Source organism: Glycine soja, chromosome 17, assembly GCF_004193775.1.
Source record: "Glycine soja cultivar W05 chromosome 17, ASM419377v2, whole genome shotgun sequence".
Classification (NCBI taxonomy): domain Eukaryota; kingdom Viridiplantae; phylum Streptophyta; class Magnoliopsida; order Fabales; family Fabaceae; genus Glycine; species Glycine soja.
In genome coordinates this window covers 31,987,170-32,003,341 of record NC_041018.1, presented here as the reverse complement: position 1 = coordinate 32,003,341, position 16,172 = coordinate 31,987,170, and the positions used below count along the sequence as shown (strand labels likewise).

The window sequence follows — 16,172 nt, the reverse complement described above, 5'->3', positions numbered from 1 at the left end:
ACTTTATCCGGAAACATAAGTGATCAAATCAAAATGAAAGTAGAGGAAATGAACGAGTTTCCAGCAGTTGTTTTAAAAATCAAAAAATGACTAAAATCAAATTAGAGAAAGTCAGATATAAACTACATCACTGTCATTCCTAACCCAAGAAGTCTTGCTACTATTCATGGAAGTTATAATGCTTTTCATGATTTCACATAGATCAAGTCAATAATTCACATTAGTATGAATTTTATAAAAGGAAAAGGTAGTAAGCCGCAGTTGCATCGCACCACAGTAACACAGATATGCTGGAAATGAGAAGTGGTAACCGTAGTTTGTTTTTGTACAACTTCTGTATAAAAGAAAAGAGAGATGAGAAGAAAAGAAAAAAAAGTTTGTGATGAGTGATGCAATAAAGATAAAAAAAAAGAGGAAAATAAATGTTTTTAACAGTATTGTATGAATAATATAAATTGTGAAAAAAATATTCAGTTGAAATTGTGTTAAGCGTGTACTTTCGAGAGATAATTACTTATCTAACAAATATAAGAATAATTAAAACAATCCACAAATAAAAGAGCGTGTTAAGTACATTATCTTAAGTACGTTCCTTGCTCATAGTGCAGCATAAAAGTATAACCTCTTGAGTTTTTTTTTTTTTTAAGGAAAAGTATAACCTCTTTGTGTTTTTTTTTTTTAAGGAAAAGTATACCTCTTGGTTTTTTTTAAAGGAAAAGTATAACCTCAAATTTATTTAACTAATTTAGTTCACCTATTTTTAAAATGAAGCAGATTTAGTTTTGTGGTGTTTTTCTATCTAAAATTCTAAATTCTAATTTTCTATTTAAAATCTTCACAAATTCGATTAATTATTATCGATCTATTTTTCAGAATAGTTATAAATTTTAACATTTAAATTACAAATTAAAATTTAAAAACAAAGCAAATTTGACAAAAGTTGAGTTATATTAATTTTAACTCAATTTCAAAATGGTTTTACACCAATTTTTTTAAAAAATGCAATTTCAAGACGTGTTTGATTGTGTTTTTGTTTTTTTAATCTATTTTATAGAATAATTTTAAAAATAGAGATGTTTTGATTTTTTTTAATTTTTTAGTCACCATAACATTGCATTAGTATAAAATATTAATTAATTTTATTAATGACTAATTTTTTATAAAGACATATATTTATTACTACTAAAGAAGTTATTTATACTAATACAACTTAGTTTTATTTATTAACATTATCTTATTCATATATACTAATAATATTAACTATTAAATACTAAAAAACAATAAATATATAATAATACTAAAATAAATATAATATTATAAAAAATAACTTATAATTCTAATACTATATCTTTTCCTAAAATAAATACTATAAATAATAACTTTATTTTACATCCATTTTTTCACCTTTTTTTCCCTATTGCCCCAGTCACATGTGACTCCCTGATTGGGGGATTTCTAACTCCCCATCTAATTTCACTTAATTCCCTTGTTGCCTCTCCCACGTGTCTTGCCGTCCATGCTTCTCCGGTCATGTCGGTGTGGACGTGCAACATGCTTCTTCCCATGTCCGAAAACCCATTTTTTTTTTTTTGTATTATCGTTTACCTATTCCTTCTTCAAAAGCATGTTCTTCCTTCTCCAAAACCAAAACGAAACTTCTCTCTCTAAAAAGCACGGTTTCAACTTTCTCTCGCATCGCTTCGCCGGAATCTCGCCACCTCCATCGTCGAAAAGGTGAGGCTCAGAGCTCGCGAGTCATGACACCGTTCTCAGGAGAACCTAATGCAGCCTTTTAAACAAATAATCACAACCATTGGAATCACAAAAACAAAAATATTCAGGCACAACATGTACATCATATAAAATGAAAATTAATAATAATAATAATAATAATAACAACAACAACAACAATGATAATGATAATAATAACAACAACAATAAAATTAAATAGAATCCTAATCCAGTTTTGTTAGATAGTTTGTTGCAGGAAGCTGGATTAGGATTCTATTTAATTTTATTGTTGTTGTTATTATTATTAACAATTATTGGAGCCTCCAAAAGTATGCTGCTATTTATACTGTTTATATCATACTGCAATTTTACATTTTAAATCATAAAATTTATTATTGTTGCAGGAAGCTAGATTAGGATTCTATTTAATTTTATTGTTGTTGTTGTTGTTGTTGTTGTTGTTGTTGTTGTTGTTATTATTATTATTATTATTATTATTATTATTATTATTATTATTATTATTATTGTTATTATTATTATTATTATTATTATTATTATGTATGCTCTAGCTGAAGGTCCTTTTTTTATGTTGTAATGCCGTGAGTGAATATTGAGATTTTTCTTTGAGGTTCCTGGTGTGTCATTCTCCAATTGGTAGATTTCAACTCCCCATTTAATTTCACTTAATAATCTGGCTCAAATCCTGAATCTTCTCTTCCTCTATTTATCTCCTTTTCTTCCTTATTACTCTCTCTCTTCGTTAATCTTTTCTTTCTCCGACTTTCATCCATATTCTGTTTTCGTTATTTTGATATTGTAATTCTGTTTTCGTAAATAAATAGGTGTGGTTGTTGTTCCCAACAAGTGTGTTACATCTTCGGCGGGCATAATGGAGCAAGAGAATCACAATATCAAAGGAGTGAGTTTGCTTCAAAAATTGGAATGTGCTGTGTGTGTTGGATTTTCTGTTTTTGATAGAGTTCTCTTCTCATCTTCATTCTATTTTTTGGGATTTTGATTACGGTTCTTTTTCTTTTTTTTTGGTCTGCCCTTTTGTGGTTTGATTTTTGGGACAGACTACAATAACAACAGCGGTTCTGACACACGGCGGTGTTCAAGAATAAAGTCCCAAAGTGCATCCTTTTTTTAAGGAACCCAAAGCCTACATGATCATGATGATGATGATAATAATAATAATAATAATAATAATAATAATAATAATAATAATAATAATAATAATCCCATGACCCTACCATTTTTCCAAATAATTAAAAGAATTAGGACGGGTGATCGACATGTGAGATTTTCTTTGGTAAAATACCTCATCACTTTAGTTAGAGAGGGCACCTCAGCCTCAACTCATCACCTTCCCGTTGTGTTCTTTATCTTTAGTATTTTACATTAAACATTGCATTTGTGTAATAAGAGAGTAACTGGATGAGTAATTATTAATACATGTCTGATATTAATATAGAAATACATTTAAGAAAAAAAATTAACCTTTCTTTAAGGAAGATATTATAAGAAAAGTGACATAATATAGGATCTCATATATACTTTTTTTAGGCAATGTAACGACCTGTCCATACACACAAGCTTCTGGAACCCTCTGATTGACGGATTTCAACTCCCCATTTAATTCCACTTAATGCTCAGAACTGTCTTCTATTTCCTGTGTTTTCTACGTTACTCTGACTCCCTGAATCTTGTCCTTCTTCATCTTTCTCTTCCTAAATCTTCTTCTCTTTTTCTTTTATTCTTTCTATTTCGTCCTTCATGCAGGCGATTACTAGCAATTCCGACTTCATGCAGACAAGTTGCAACCTACAATTCAAACTAAGTATGAGTTTTTATCGCAACACACTCACTTTCAGGTATTTCTTCTTTCTTTTTCTTTTTCTTCCACTACAGCAGCAGGGCCGTGTACAAACATTTTGGGGCCTAAGGCGAAAATGTTAAATGGGTCTTTTTTTTACAAGGATTTTAAAAGACTTAGTATATTATATAAAATATCAATTTTTATATTAATGTTCTAACTTTTTTAGCTGCAAAATTATTTATCAAAGTTTTATAATCAAGCAATTCTAACATTTCACTTTCAATAGATAAAATAGCTAACTCATTCAATCTATCTTGTAACATTGTTGATTTTAGATATGATTTAAGCAATTTTAATTTTGAAAAACTTCTTTCAACAGTAGCAATTGTTACAGAGATTGCCAATAAAATTCTATATGCAATGTAAACATTTGGAAAAAAATCTAAAGTTTTAATATAACTCAATACTTCTATTGGTGTGTTAATTTCTTCTCTTAACACTTCTTTTAACATTTGAAAATAATTTGCTTAATTTTTTTAAATAAATAAGAAAAATATACTTAAATTATTTATAATAATACTTACATCTATATTTAATATTTGTGGTCTTATTAATAAAAATAATACCAAATAATATATCATACTATAATTTAATTTATCATTTAATAATTAAAATTAATGACAAATATTTCTTTGAAAAATGATTAAAAATATTGAGGTCCTAAAAAATTGGAGGCCTAAGGCCGTTGCCTCGGTGGCCTAGTGGCTTACACGACCCTGCACTGTAGCTTACGCAGGATTTTGAAACCCTCAACATGAAGAGAGAGGAAAATCTAAGGTTGCAACATGTGAAACTTTTTTCGGTTTTTTGGTCATTTTACCCCTCCCTTTTTTTGCACCGTTTTATTTTGTTGCCACCACCAAGTGTCGCATTGTATATCAAGTTTCAAACATATGTCACTCCCTAATTGGCGAATTTCAACTCCCCATTTAATTTCACTTAATAATTAGAATTGTCCTCACTCTCCCTGTTTCCTCGCCTCATTTATTATTATTGTTGTTGTTGTTGTTGTTATAATTATAATTATAATTATTATTATTATTATTATTATTATTATTATTATTATTATTATTATTATTGTGTATGCTCTAGCTGAAAATCCTTTTTTATGTTGTAACGCCAAGAGTGAACATTGAGATTTTTCTTTGGGATTCGTGGTGTGTGTAGGTGGTAATAACAAATAAAACCATTTTCCTTTTAGGAAGCATTAACTTTCATGCGGTTACATTGGAGAAATCCATGCAAGTACCAATTTGCCTATATAGTAATCCCTTTATTTACCGGTTTGCCTATACAGTAATGCTCTATATTACATAAATTTTTAACTATTTTTTTCTTTTCATTTTAACTGTAAATCCAGTTTGACATGTGACACATTTGTTGGTTTTTTTGGTCATTTTGGCCTTTGCGTGATTTGCTGATGTGTGACAGAGTTGTTGACATGTGGCAGCGACAAAGTGAGATCTTTCCTCTCTCTTCATCTCTATAGGAGGGTTCTAGAAACGTTGTTGCATTTTTTATTCTTGATATGGCTCTCTTCTCATCTTCATTTTATTTTTTACAATTTTGGTTAAGGTTTGACGATGGGTTAGGTAGCCATGGTTTATCTCACCGTCGTTCCTGTAGGATATATCTCAGCCTCCACAGCCACATTTACCTCTTCTCCTTTCGGATTCGGACTTCTCTTCACCGCAATACACTCACCTTCAGGTATTTTCCTTCTTCGTCCTTCTTGCATTTCTCTTTCTCCACTTCAACACACTGTATTTCCTTCTTCCTTTCTATTTTTCTTTTTCTTTCATTGCTTTGTTTTTGGGTAAATTCCCTTTGTTTACCCGTTTGCTTATGCAGTAATCCTCTATATTACTCTATTTTTTTTACTATACCTTTCTTTTAATTCATTCATCAAAAATCAATTGGTGAACGACCCATGCGTATGCACGGTTACCGACTAGTATTTATTAAAATTTAAACTAAATAATTAATACTATATTAAAAGTTCAAAATAATATAAAAATTACTCTTATAAATTATAAAAGAGGAGGAAGCAAATTATATTAATGTAACTTAAGTAACTATTATAGTATTTTATAATTTGATATAGAATATGATTTTTATCGATCCATCAATTGAATTATATCTACATATTACCAATATTTTTATGTGAATTTTTTTAAAATTAAATAATAATAATAATAATAATAAGAAGAAAGTAATCAAACGATTCATATTTTAGTATATATTAAAAAATTTATATCACATCAATTTTAATTTGTATGAATGAGGTAGTAAATAATTTTGTATTAATATGAAATTTTTTTATATATGATTTAAATGAAATAAACTTTTAATCTAACAATGGATTTTAAGAAAACATTATCTTATTGAAAGTTATTAAACAGTATAATAATTGATTAAAATTATATCGATATAACTTAATCTCTCTCATTATAAAATATGAGTTTAATACCCTATGCAAAACTAGTTTTTAAAATAAAAGTAGGTTGACTCATGACTCCTTTCATAAGAATTTAATTCTTTATTATTTTTTAGAGTCTTACTTAGGTGTATGTTTAAGATATTAGTTAATGAACACAATGTTATTTATTCTAATTTTTTTTTCTATTTTTAATTTTTTAACCGTGTCTACAAACACTAACATTTGTAATTCTTTGAATTCATTAAAAAATAAAAAGCTATCAAGAAATCGATCATCACTATCGTTTTCATTTTATCCAAAATGAGGTTTTTGTTTTCAACTGAAAAATATTTTCACTGAAAACGTGTGTATATAAAAATATATCTAAATATTTATCAGCATATATTTATTAAAATTTAAATTAAATAATTAATAATATATAAAACTTTAAAATAATATAAAAATTACTCTTATAAATTATAAAATATAAATTTAATGTCCATGTCAGACACTAGATGTTAAGCTACTGACATAAATAATTATGTTAACAATACATAAAAATTATTCTAAAATATAACCTACCCAATAAATTTTTTAAAATATCTTGATAGTTTCAAAATTACCTTAGTTTAAGTAACTGAATCCAAATCCAAACTCAGTATTGTTAGAGTTTAATATTGATATAACAAATTTATAAAACAAATTTATATTATTATTTAATCATAAATCATATTAAGATATACTTTAAAATAATTTTATAATATCGTTAAATTATAATCGAATACATATATATATATATATATATATATATATATATATATATATATATATAAAATAAGTTTATTTTATTTTATTTTATTTTATTTTCTTAAAAGTTGTTAAAATTATTGCAACGATGGATGATTTATTAAATTCTTAAATTCTATTTTATTTTTATTTTGCAAATTATAAAATGGTAGAAAATGAGGAATTGCACTTTGCGAAGGGTAAGAAAGGAGAGAGAGAAGCTGCGCACCTTTTCATACTAGTGCTGATTGCTGAAACTGCCATCGCTCGCCATTTGCACAAAGATCCCAACAACACTTGAAAGTTGAAACAGAAAAACACCAATCCCTCATCGTACTGTTCCGTTATCAATTCTCGTGTTTAAGGTTTGGTTCCCTTGGACCCTGTATTTTTCAATGTACTTTGATCACTTTTTTCTTTCGAAGTTTTTCTCTTTTTTTGCTTCTTCTTTTTTGGGTCTTTGATTGTTTGCTGGGTCCGCTTCAATTTATGTCTTCTTAGCTGTTTGTGTGTGTTTTTTTTTGCCAGTTTTTCCATCCCTTTGGAATACCCTTTATTTTGGATTGGTCAACTTGCTCATTTTTGTATTAATAATGAAAATTGGGTTCTCTATTTTCTTTTTCTTTGATAAAAAAATTTGGATGTTAGATGAAGGGTTTAATTCCTTATATTTGGTTGGTGGATTTTTTTTTTCATTTGGACCACCTGCTTTATTATCTGGTAAGTTATGTGTCTCAAGATGGGGTTCATTTTGTTTTTCTTTGATGGTGGCTTTTGTGCTATTTTATGTGCAGACAAGTTTTCTTTGGTTTCTTTCCCAAAATTTCAGATTTGGGTGAGATATTGATTATGGAGTTTAACTGGTGTGATCTCTCTTAGATGACACTGTAATGTGGCTTTTGGGTTGTGTCTTTATATCAGTTTGTTGGACAATCAACTAGTATCAGTTTATTAAGTACCTTTGCTATATGATTCTAAACTAGATTTTTTCTGTCTCTTACCATTTTTGGCTGGTTCCAAAATTCAGGACGCAATTTGCTTGATACATTTTCAAGTTTTCATCTCCATGTTTTGATTTTGAAGAATAAGGAGTATGCAATTGACTACTACAGATATGGTTTTACTATAAGTGGCCTGTATATGGTTTTGGGTCTTGCAAGTGTAAGCAGTATGGAGGATATTCAATTGGATATCAGTTGGGACGATGCTGTCTGTCCCATATGCTTGGATTTTCCTCATAACAGTGTTCTCCTTCAGTGTTCATCTTATGATAAAGGATGTCGTGCTTTTGTTTGTGACACAAATCAATGGCACTCTAATTGTTTGGATCGCTTTAAAAATTCATGTGGCATGCCATCCTCTCCAGCGTCTAATGCAATTTCCACTGAAAGTACTGAAAATAGTGATGATCCTGAGGTATCAAATGGTCAATGCAATCTGACTTGCCCCTTGTGTAGAGGTGAGGTTTCTGGGTGGGTTATAGTTGATAAAGCTCGCATTCATCTTGATGAGAAGAAGCGTTGTTGTGATGAGGTGCGATGCACTTTCATGGGAAGTTACTTGGAGCTACAGACACATGCTCAACTTGAACACCCTCATGCACGTCCGTCAAAAATTGATCCTGCCCGCCTGCTTGATTGGGAGAATTTTCAACAATCGTCAGAGATCATAGATGTTTTGAGTACTATTCATTCAGAAATCCCCAGAGGGGTGGTTCTAGGAGATTATGTGATTGAATATGGGGATGATGATGCTAGAGACGAGTTTGAAGACTTCCCTGGAGATGAGGGCAACTGGTGGACCTCATGTATTCTATATTTCGACAACTTTAGAAGATCCAGAAATAGAAGAAGGACGAGAGTCAGTCATACAAGAAGGGATAATCGCCGTTTAAGTTATGATACTTCAAATTCTGATGAAGGTTCTGTAGTATCTATGGAGTATGCAGATTATAGGATAGAAGAGATCGATGATGAGTTTGTTAGTACTAGTGGCTCTTCAAGGGGTAGCAGTGGTTATCGCAGGTGCATAGACTTTTCCTTCTTTATTCATTTTTGCTCTTACTATACAGTAATATTAATGTCATTTCCATCTCATGCCTTTTACTTTTACTTTACTTTCTAGGTTGTTAAGCTCTGACAATTTCAGTAGAAGACTTTGCAGGCAGAATTTGTTCACTATTTTTTTTTTGTATCACGATAAACAGTTTTCTAGCACTAAAGCTGTATTTTTCTAAACACAACATTCTAAACAATTACTAGTTTCTACTGTTCCTCTTTCAAGATGAACATGATTATGTATCAGTGTACACTATACAGCTTACTAGAATCATATTCTTTTTACTATGCTTCAATGTCAATAATCTAACTTGTCATATTAGTGAATGGTGTTTCATGTGCATTACTGTAAAGCATAATATTCTGATTTGAAAAAGAAACATGATCTCACTCATTATTTGCTAGCTGATTTATTGTGGTTCATTTCAATGTATATCATACTTAAGAAGTGGTTATAGTTGTAAATTTTGTACTAGTTAGCTTTTGAAAGTTATTATTCAATAGTTCTTTACTTGCTATTGTATTTTAAGAGAATGGTATGGTTTTCTTACTGTTTTTCTTTTTAATGTTGGTCTTAAAAGATACTTCCCTGGGCCATTAATGATGAGATTTCATCTGATTCAAGTGTTTGCATGTTCTACCATTTTCGAATTTATTCAATGTGATAAGTAATACGGCTATCGAAGGATTCTATGTGATTGACTATCATAGGAGTGACTTAGTGCATTTGATTTAGAGTTCTGTGGTTATTTGATGTTTGAACTTTGAGTTAGAATGATTTTCTTCAGTTGTCTTTAGAATTTCGATATCCTTATTTCATTTATGTTATTCACAGATCCCATAGATGCCGTTCCCGCTTTTATGACTATTAGGTATGTGTTGACAGCTTAAGAAGATCCTTTATTGTTAAAGACCCCTGATGGCTTAAACTAACTTACTAACTAATTGTAGATTTCATTCTGGCTAGGAAGTTCACAGTGATGGTGCTGGGGGCTTTTTGTTCCATTACCTTAAAATTACTAATGAACTTTCTCTATGTTTGCAGGCAGCATGTGAATTGAATGAAAGAAAAAGTCAAGAGGGCATGGAAAACATTGTCTTTCACCATGCAAAGATATTACATTTAACTTGTTTGTTGCTTTTACCATGAGATGTGGTGATTGGAGAACTCTATAAATTTGACAGTTCCTTGTGGTCACATACTCAATTTCTTTGGTTTTTTGCTTTTAGCTTTAAAATCACAGTTTCTGTCTGAATCTAAGGAAGTGTATGCTAGCAATCAGAAGCCTGTTAATTTCCTCATAGGCTAGTGATTTAGCTAGCATTCTGCTGCCAAACTATGGAATAATGAATTTTTTTAATTTTATTTTCCTTGTACATATGGATATAGCTAATTGATTGTGATATGTTTAGAATACCATAAAGATGACAGTTTCCATGTCACTCCAAAATTATTCTATATTTTGCCCATTTACTAATTGCCCACTTGACTTCATATATGAGGCATTTACAAAATTCTTACATTTGTAACTGCACAATTGTACAAGTGGTTTTTCAGTATGGATTCAATTTGGTTCCACTTGACTTTATGTTGTTAAAATATTTAACAGGACCTTTTCTAAAATTGTGGTCCAAATGTAAGAATTAGTCTTTGACTCCTGGACGTGGAATATAGAAGATTTCTGAAGACCGAAAATATTTAGGTTTTGTTTGGATAAATTTTTCAATAAACGTTTATACTGCTTATGCACAAGTTACAATAAGTTTTTCTTCTTGCACAAAAGAAAAATAAGTTTTTTTTTCTTCTAAAAAACTAATCTTAATCTATGCATGATCTAATTTTAACTTATAATTTTTTTTCTTATTATTTTATTCTCTTTCCTTACAAAAAAATAAAATAAACAAAGACCATTCAATTTTTGGTCTAAAGGGTTGGTGCAAATGGTCTATTTAGCATTAGAAGTCATGTTTGATTCAAACTGAATACAAAATTCATTTGGATTAGTTGTAATTACATATCTTAAACGAGATTAATCTTTAATCCAGTGGAGTGAAAAACATTTGTAATCTCTAATCCAGGCAAAAAAATTATTCATTTTTTATGTTTAGAATGCCAAAGATAGTTTTACAATATTCTACTGAAGGTTAATAAGTTAAATTATGGATCCATAAGAGTTGGGATAGTGATTATATAGTGTTTCCTTTCATACCAAAAAAAAAGAAACTTTCATCACGGGACATCCCATTAATCCTTTATGATATATGAAAATGACGTGACAATCAAATTTTACTATGAAATCCGAATATTCAGAAAGAGATATTGACCCTACGTATTGGATTTCTATTAATTTCCGTCTACAATAAAATTGTCACACCAACAATACAAAATCCCGTTGCTGATCAAAACTATATACAAAATCCCTTAAGAGAGTAAAATAATTATTGATAAAAAAAATTGAGTGATTAGAATATGAATGACTACTTATTCCCTTGATTAATGATTTTTCACTTAATAACTATGAAATTTACTGTATCAAGAGATTAATACTCAAGTAAGCAAATCCAGTAGAGTTTTTATTTCAAAGATTCATGAATACGTAACACCATCTTAAAAATCTGTAACTTCTTGGCTTGTGAAAATAGGAAACTAAATCCATAAGGATTGCAAAAACAATATACTATCTAATATCCCACTTGAGGAGATTTTCGATTTATTTTTAAAAATCAAAACCAATTTTAGTTTCAGTTTTTATTTTCAATTTTCCGTTCGAGGTGATCATGACGGTAGGAGTGTGATTGGGAGTGATGATAGTAGTAGGGCGATAGTGTGATTGTAGTAACCGTAATAATGGTGGTGACAACAATGACAAAATGGTGTTGCCACCAGCAGTGTGGTGCTGCGGTGAAACAGTGGGAGTGACGGTGATAATGAAAGGATAGTGGTGTGTTTTTTAAAACTAAAAACCAAATTCACAAAATCTTTTTTCCTGATTTTGAAAATAATGGTAAAACTGTGTCAAAATTAAGTTAAACCATTTAAACTCTATTTTTGTCAAACATATTTTATTTTGAAAATTACATTTGAAAAACAAAAAACTTGCAACCTCCCTAAACAAGGCCTAAATTATTCTCAAGCTTAAACTTGAAAATAAAATGCAATATCTCGAAAGAACAAGAGACTAGTTCAATTCCTCATCTCCCTCTCCAAACAAAAAAAAAAACGATCAGAATGCAAAATTGTAATTCCTCTAGGATTTAAATTAAAATTAAAATTTCCACTCATTATGGTTCCATCGTTTTCAAAAAAAAAAAAAAAAATCAACTCCATGCCGCACTCCCCCCAAAAAAAGCACCAATCAGAAAGGTGTCCTTATCATCCAGATGTTGATGATACCCCTAACGACAAAGAAAAAAGTAAAATGCCTAATTCCACATTGGAAAATATCATGTATATCATGTCATTCTACTACCTTTGATGGATACCTTGTGGATGATTCATGAGATCAAGAAATGTTAAATTATTTCATGAGGAAAACTTATAGAAAAAACTAATACACAGCTACTCAAGTAAAACTATTACCAGTGAGGACTAATATGGTACATTCTTTGGCAGGTTCCTGATGACATTACTCTTCATCGCCATCTTGGTACGCATATTGTCCACACCTGACCTATTCATTTCCTTCAGCACTTTCATCCTCACAATCTTCTCCCTTGATTGGATAGTGGTCAAGCCCATGCTCCTGTACCTGAAAACAAAGAAGAAAAAAAGAAGCATCATCACCACCATGTGTCTATGATTTGCTTGAATGAAATTATGAAACAGCAAATGTCCCTCAGCATTACATAGAAATAGAAAACAAGGATAGAAAGGTGGACCTTGAAGCCAACGCAGCAGTGATAGCCATATTTGCTAGTGATGGCCGAGGTTTCTGACGATAATAACGCAAAAATTCACGGGAACCAAGTGTTTTGGTTGATGATCTATCACCAGATTTCCTGCTGATTATGAGCTCGGACCCACCAACAAGTTCTACATTGTTAGATGCATCACAAGATGCAACAAGCTGCTTGCCTTGATCATCCACATAGCTGAACAAAAATAAAGAACGTTTGAGATTGGATGTATCAGCAACCCTTGCAAATTTTATAGGGATAGTTTTTAGAGACAGGTAATTCAAACCATGCAGTTGGAACTAGACTAACCTGCTGCTATAATCATAGAATTCTTCTAATTCTACCTCCTCGTCATCAACACCATCACCATAATGCACTTTACAGTGACTTTTTGCCTCCATATGTTTCCTGACTGCTTCCAAGCTGCTGAATGGATAACATCGATCATTGCAGTACAGACACATGTAGTCCCTTTTGACCTAGAAAATGGAAAAAAGCAAAGTTAAGGACCAAACCAAACCAAACCTGTTTTTCCTTTTGTTTGGGAGGGGGAACCCAGAAATATACCTTAAGGCCAAGATAGGTGAGGAGGCCTTTTGGATCCTTCAAATACTCAACATCTGGAATGAAGAACCCATGATGCTTGTGCATGTGAACCATGCAGTTTTCTATTGTTTTGTGCTCTTGATCACACATAAAGCAACAAGAGGGGTCTAACTCCTCAAAATCATCATCTACCTCCATATCAACATTTTCACCATGCTCATTCACATTCAAATCAGTCAAGGACTTTGCAGCACCGTCAACCAAATCCTCTTCAGGATCAACCTCCTCCCATTCATCTTCACTTTCCTCATTTTCAGAGTTATCTACCTCTCTCCTAGGAGGAGGCCTATTCACAACACGTTGTGGAAGAGGCTTAACTATTGCCTTCTCATCTGCGTGACTAGTTCCTTCAGAGGCCCGCATCATATGACCACGTGATTTAAGGTGCTCAGCATGAGCCTTAGAACTTTTATAATCCTTTCCACAAAGACCACAGGTGTAGAGCATGGGGGTTTCACCCAGTTTATTTTTCTCTTGAGCAAGCACAGATTGTCTAGCCAGAAATAGCGCTTCGGTCACCCCAGGAACCCCAGCCACCTATATGCATTTTTTTATTATAAAAAAAACAGACATTCATTTAATATTTTCAAGGAAATAAACCAAGTTCTTAAAAAAAATGGATAGTCACCAAATCCTCCCCCTCCCAAACAAGGCATGCATGTGAGTACACACACATATAGAAGGGTCATGTATAGAGAAAGTATGAGAGGAGTATATCTTAATTCTTAGTACTAAGATGGTAAAAATTATTTCAATGCATTTTAATCTTAGTCATTGATTTCAGCCTTTTCATGTGATTGTATGATATAAATTTACCCCTCGACTTTCATCTCACTTGATATGCCTCTTTGGTAACAACATCTTCCTCCCATGTCCTAATATTATAAGACACTATTTGGATAAACTAAAAAGTAAAATGAATTGAGTTTCTCCCATAACATAAAATCGACTCATGTACTCAACTTTTGTATAAGCTCTCTCATCTAATTTCTCCAAAAGCTGAGATGTATAACTTACAAGAAAAACTCAATTTATTTAAACTTCTTACTTTTTTCACAAGCCTTAAGAAGCTTATTCAAACAGGGTCTAAGACCTTATTAATATACCTTCAACAATTACTCTATGAAATGTTCTTAACACAATTGATTTGCAGTTGTTTCTATTCTACACATTCCATAACACAATACAAAAACAGATCTTTCCACAGGATTCAAGTTGTAAAATAACAATTCTAACTGAGAAACATGAAATACCAAGGCACATAATTAACGAAGCTAGTTCATTCTTTCAAGGAGGACATAAAAACCTTATTTAATCGCATATCCTCAAACCTCATAAAAAAAAGCTAGGGTTTAACAAAATTAAATAAATAAATCGATTAATTATAAAAATAGAGAAAAAGGAAAGAGAACCTTGCGCTTGAGATTGTATCGATGCCACTCGGATTTGTAATGGAGCTTTTGCTCTGTGTCATCTTTGAATTCGGTGTTGCAAGCGTTGCACGTTAACCCCGGCATGCTTCAAAGGAATGAACCACTTTGAACCTCTAAATCTGCAAAATCCAGTCACAACCACCCCAAACTACCTAAATAATATTACAGACATGAATTTGAAATGCGCGAGAAAATTAAAAAGCAATAAAATGAACTAGGATAGGTTTAGGGTTTAGGGCTTACCTTGAGAAACCGCAGAAATTGGTGCAGAAGCAGAAATCGCGAGCGAGAGAGCTTGAGTTCGAAGAGCGATAACGAGAATTTCAAGAATGGATCGAAGGAGCGAGCAACTGATTGCCCTTCGTTCGTCGAAAGGGGTTAGGGTTTCGGTGAAATCAAATAGAGTTTTTTGGGAGTGAATTTTAGAGAACATAATTGGTGACTTGCTGTTGTTGGATGAAGGAAAGAAAGAATAAAACTTACCTCCCAAATCCTAAAATCTAATTTTATTGTTTTAAAAATATGGTAAAAAGTATTTTAACAACCAGTAAAATATAGACTCAAAATTATCCAAACAAATTTTGAGTTAAAAATATCATTTCAAAACTGAAAATTACCATGCCTTAGTCTTCATTCTATGCTTTTATTTTTGTACTCAAACTCTTTTTTTTACTGCTCTTTTTAAATTAGGATTAGGTTTTAAATTTTTATTTATTTCAAAAATAATAACAAGTCTCAATAAGAAATAGTAGATAAATAAAATATATGAAAAGCTATTTCCTTCTTATTCTTAAGGGATAAAATACATATTTTTTAAGTTATTTTAATTTATTTATTTAAATAAAAGTAACCATTTTAGGATGGACTAGGATATTAATATTTTCCTTGTGTGTAATTGATCTTAACACGATCTCAAATCTTATTTTAAAGACCAAATAAAATTGTAAAACTAAGTCAACAAACACACTTTTCTTATAGAGTCCACGATCAAAAGAGACAATGTTTGACATGCTTCTGACCAAGCTTGACATGAGGGAAGACAACATTGATTTGCGGTCACGATTAAAGATAGAGTTCGTCCAAATCTAGATTGGTTAGGACCCTACATGAACGTTTAGATTGGAGCCAATTTACAATTAGAAGTCAAACGAAAAGTGATAAAGTTTTTCTCAAGCAACACTAACTTATTTGTATGGCCCATTGTTGACATGTCATGAATCGATTATAAGTTTATAAGCAATAGCTAGACCCATTTGCACAAAGACATTCAAAGATGGACCCATAACATTAAGGAGCCTCTAAAGGCTTTTTAAGAAACTAAGGGATTTTCTTCCAGCATCCAACACCATTTCTTCTACACTCAA

The 16,172-nt window shown here is 31.1% G+C and overlaps 2 protein-coding genes across 4 annotated transcripts; one reads left to right on the top strand and one right to left on the bottom strand.

Annotated features, from left to right (window-relative positions):
* The first annotated feature begins 6,999 nt into the window (after nucleotides 1–6,999).
* Nucleotides 7,000–10,323, top strand: LOC114394112. Of its 2 annotated transcripts, XM_028355686.1 has the most exons (4): nucleotides 7,000–7,180; nucleotides 7,843–8,839; nucleotides 9,708–9,744; nucleotides 9,918–10,323. In XM_028355686.1, the coding sequence occupies exons 2-3, from the start codon at nucleotides 7,956–7,958 to the stop codon at nucleotides 9,742–9,744; spliced, it is 921 nt and encodes a 306-aa protein (XP_028211487.1). In that variant the 5' UTR covers nucleotides 7,000–7,180; nucleotides 7,843–7,955; the 3' UTR covers nucleotides 9,918–10,323. The 2 variants fall into 2 exon arrangements, with proteins under 2 accessions (XP_028211487.1, XP_028211488.1); XM_028355687.1 differs by lacking the exon at nucleotides 9,708–9,744.
* Nucleotides 10,324–12,165: 1,842 nt separating this feature from the next.
* LOC114394167 (cytoplasmic 60S subunit biogenesis factor REI1 homolog 1-like) lies at nucleotides 12,166–15,289 on the bottom strand. Of its 2 annotated transcripts, none has more exons than XM_028355787.1 (6): nucleotides 15,052–15,289; nucleotides 14,788–14,927; nucleotides 13,337–13,912; nucleotides 13,079–13,248; nucleotides 12,752–12,964; nucleotides 12,166–12,621 (listed from the first exon to the last, which is right to left on the bottom strand). In XM_028355787.1, the coding sequence occupies exons 2-6, from the start codon at nucleotides 14,890–14,892 to the stop codon at nucleotides 12,462–12,464; spliced, it is 1,224 nt and encodes a 407-aa protein (XP_028211588.1). In that variant the 5' UTR covers nucleotides 14,893–14,927; nucleotides 15,052–15,289; the 3' UTR covers nucleotides 12,166–12,461. The 2 variants fall into 2 exon arrangements, with proteins under 2 accessions (XP_028211588.1, XP_028211589.1); XM_028355788.1 differs by having other exon boundaries at nucleotides 14,788–14,960; nucleotides 15,052–15,271.
* Between the last annotated feature and the right edge of the window lie 883 nt (nucleotides 15,290–16,172).

What these genes read in the sequence shown, in the direction of transcription:
- LOC114394112 (XM_028355686.1), top strand. Translation starts at nt 7,956, where the DNA reads ATGGTTTTGGGTCTTGCAAGTGTAAGCAGTATGGAGGATATTCAATTG. An exon ending in GGTAGCAGTGGTTATCGCAG is followed by an intron (nt 8,840 to 9,707) that starts GTGCATAGACTT and finishes TGTTATTCACAG; the next exon opens with ATCCCATAGATGCCGTTCCC.
- LOC114394167 (XM_028355787.1), bottom strand. Translation starts at nt 14,892, where the DNA reads ATGCCGGGGTTAACGTGCAACGCTTGCAACACCGAATTCAAAGATGAC. An exon ending in GATACAATCTCAAGCGCAAG is followed by an intron (nt 13,913 to 14,787) that starts GTTCTCTTTCCT and finishes AAATGCATATAG; the next exon opens with GTGGCTGGGGTTCCTGGGGT. An exon ending in ACTGCTGCGTTGGCTTCAAG is followed by an intron (nt 12,622 to 12,751) that starts GTCCACCTTTCT and finishes CTTTGTTTTCAG; the next exon opens with GTACAGGAGCATGGGCTTGA.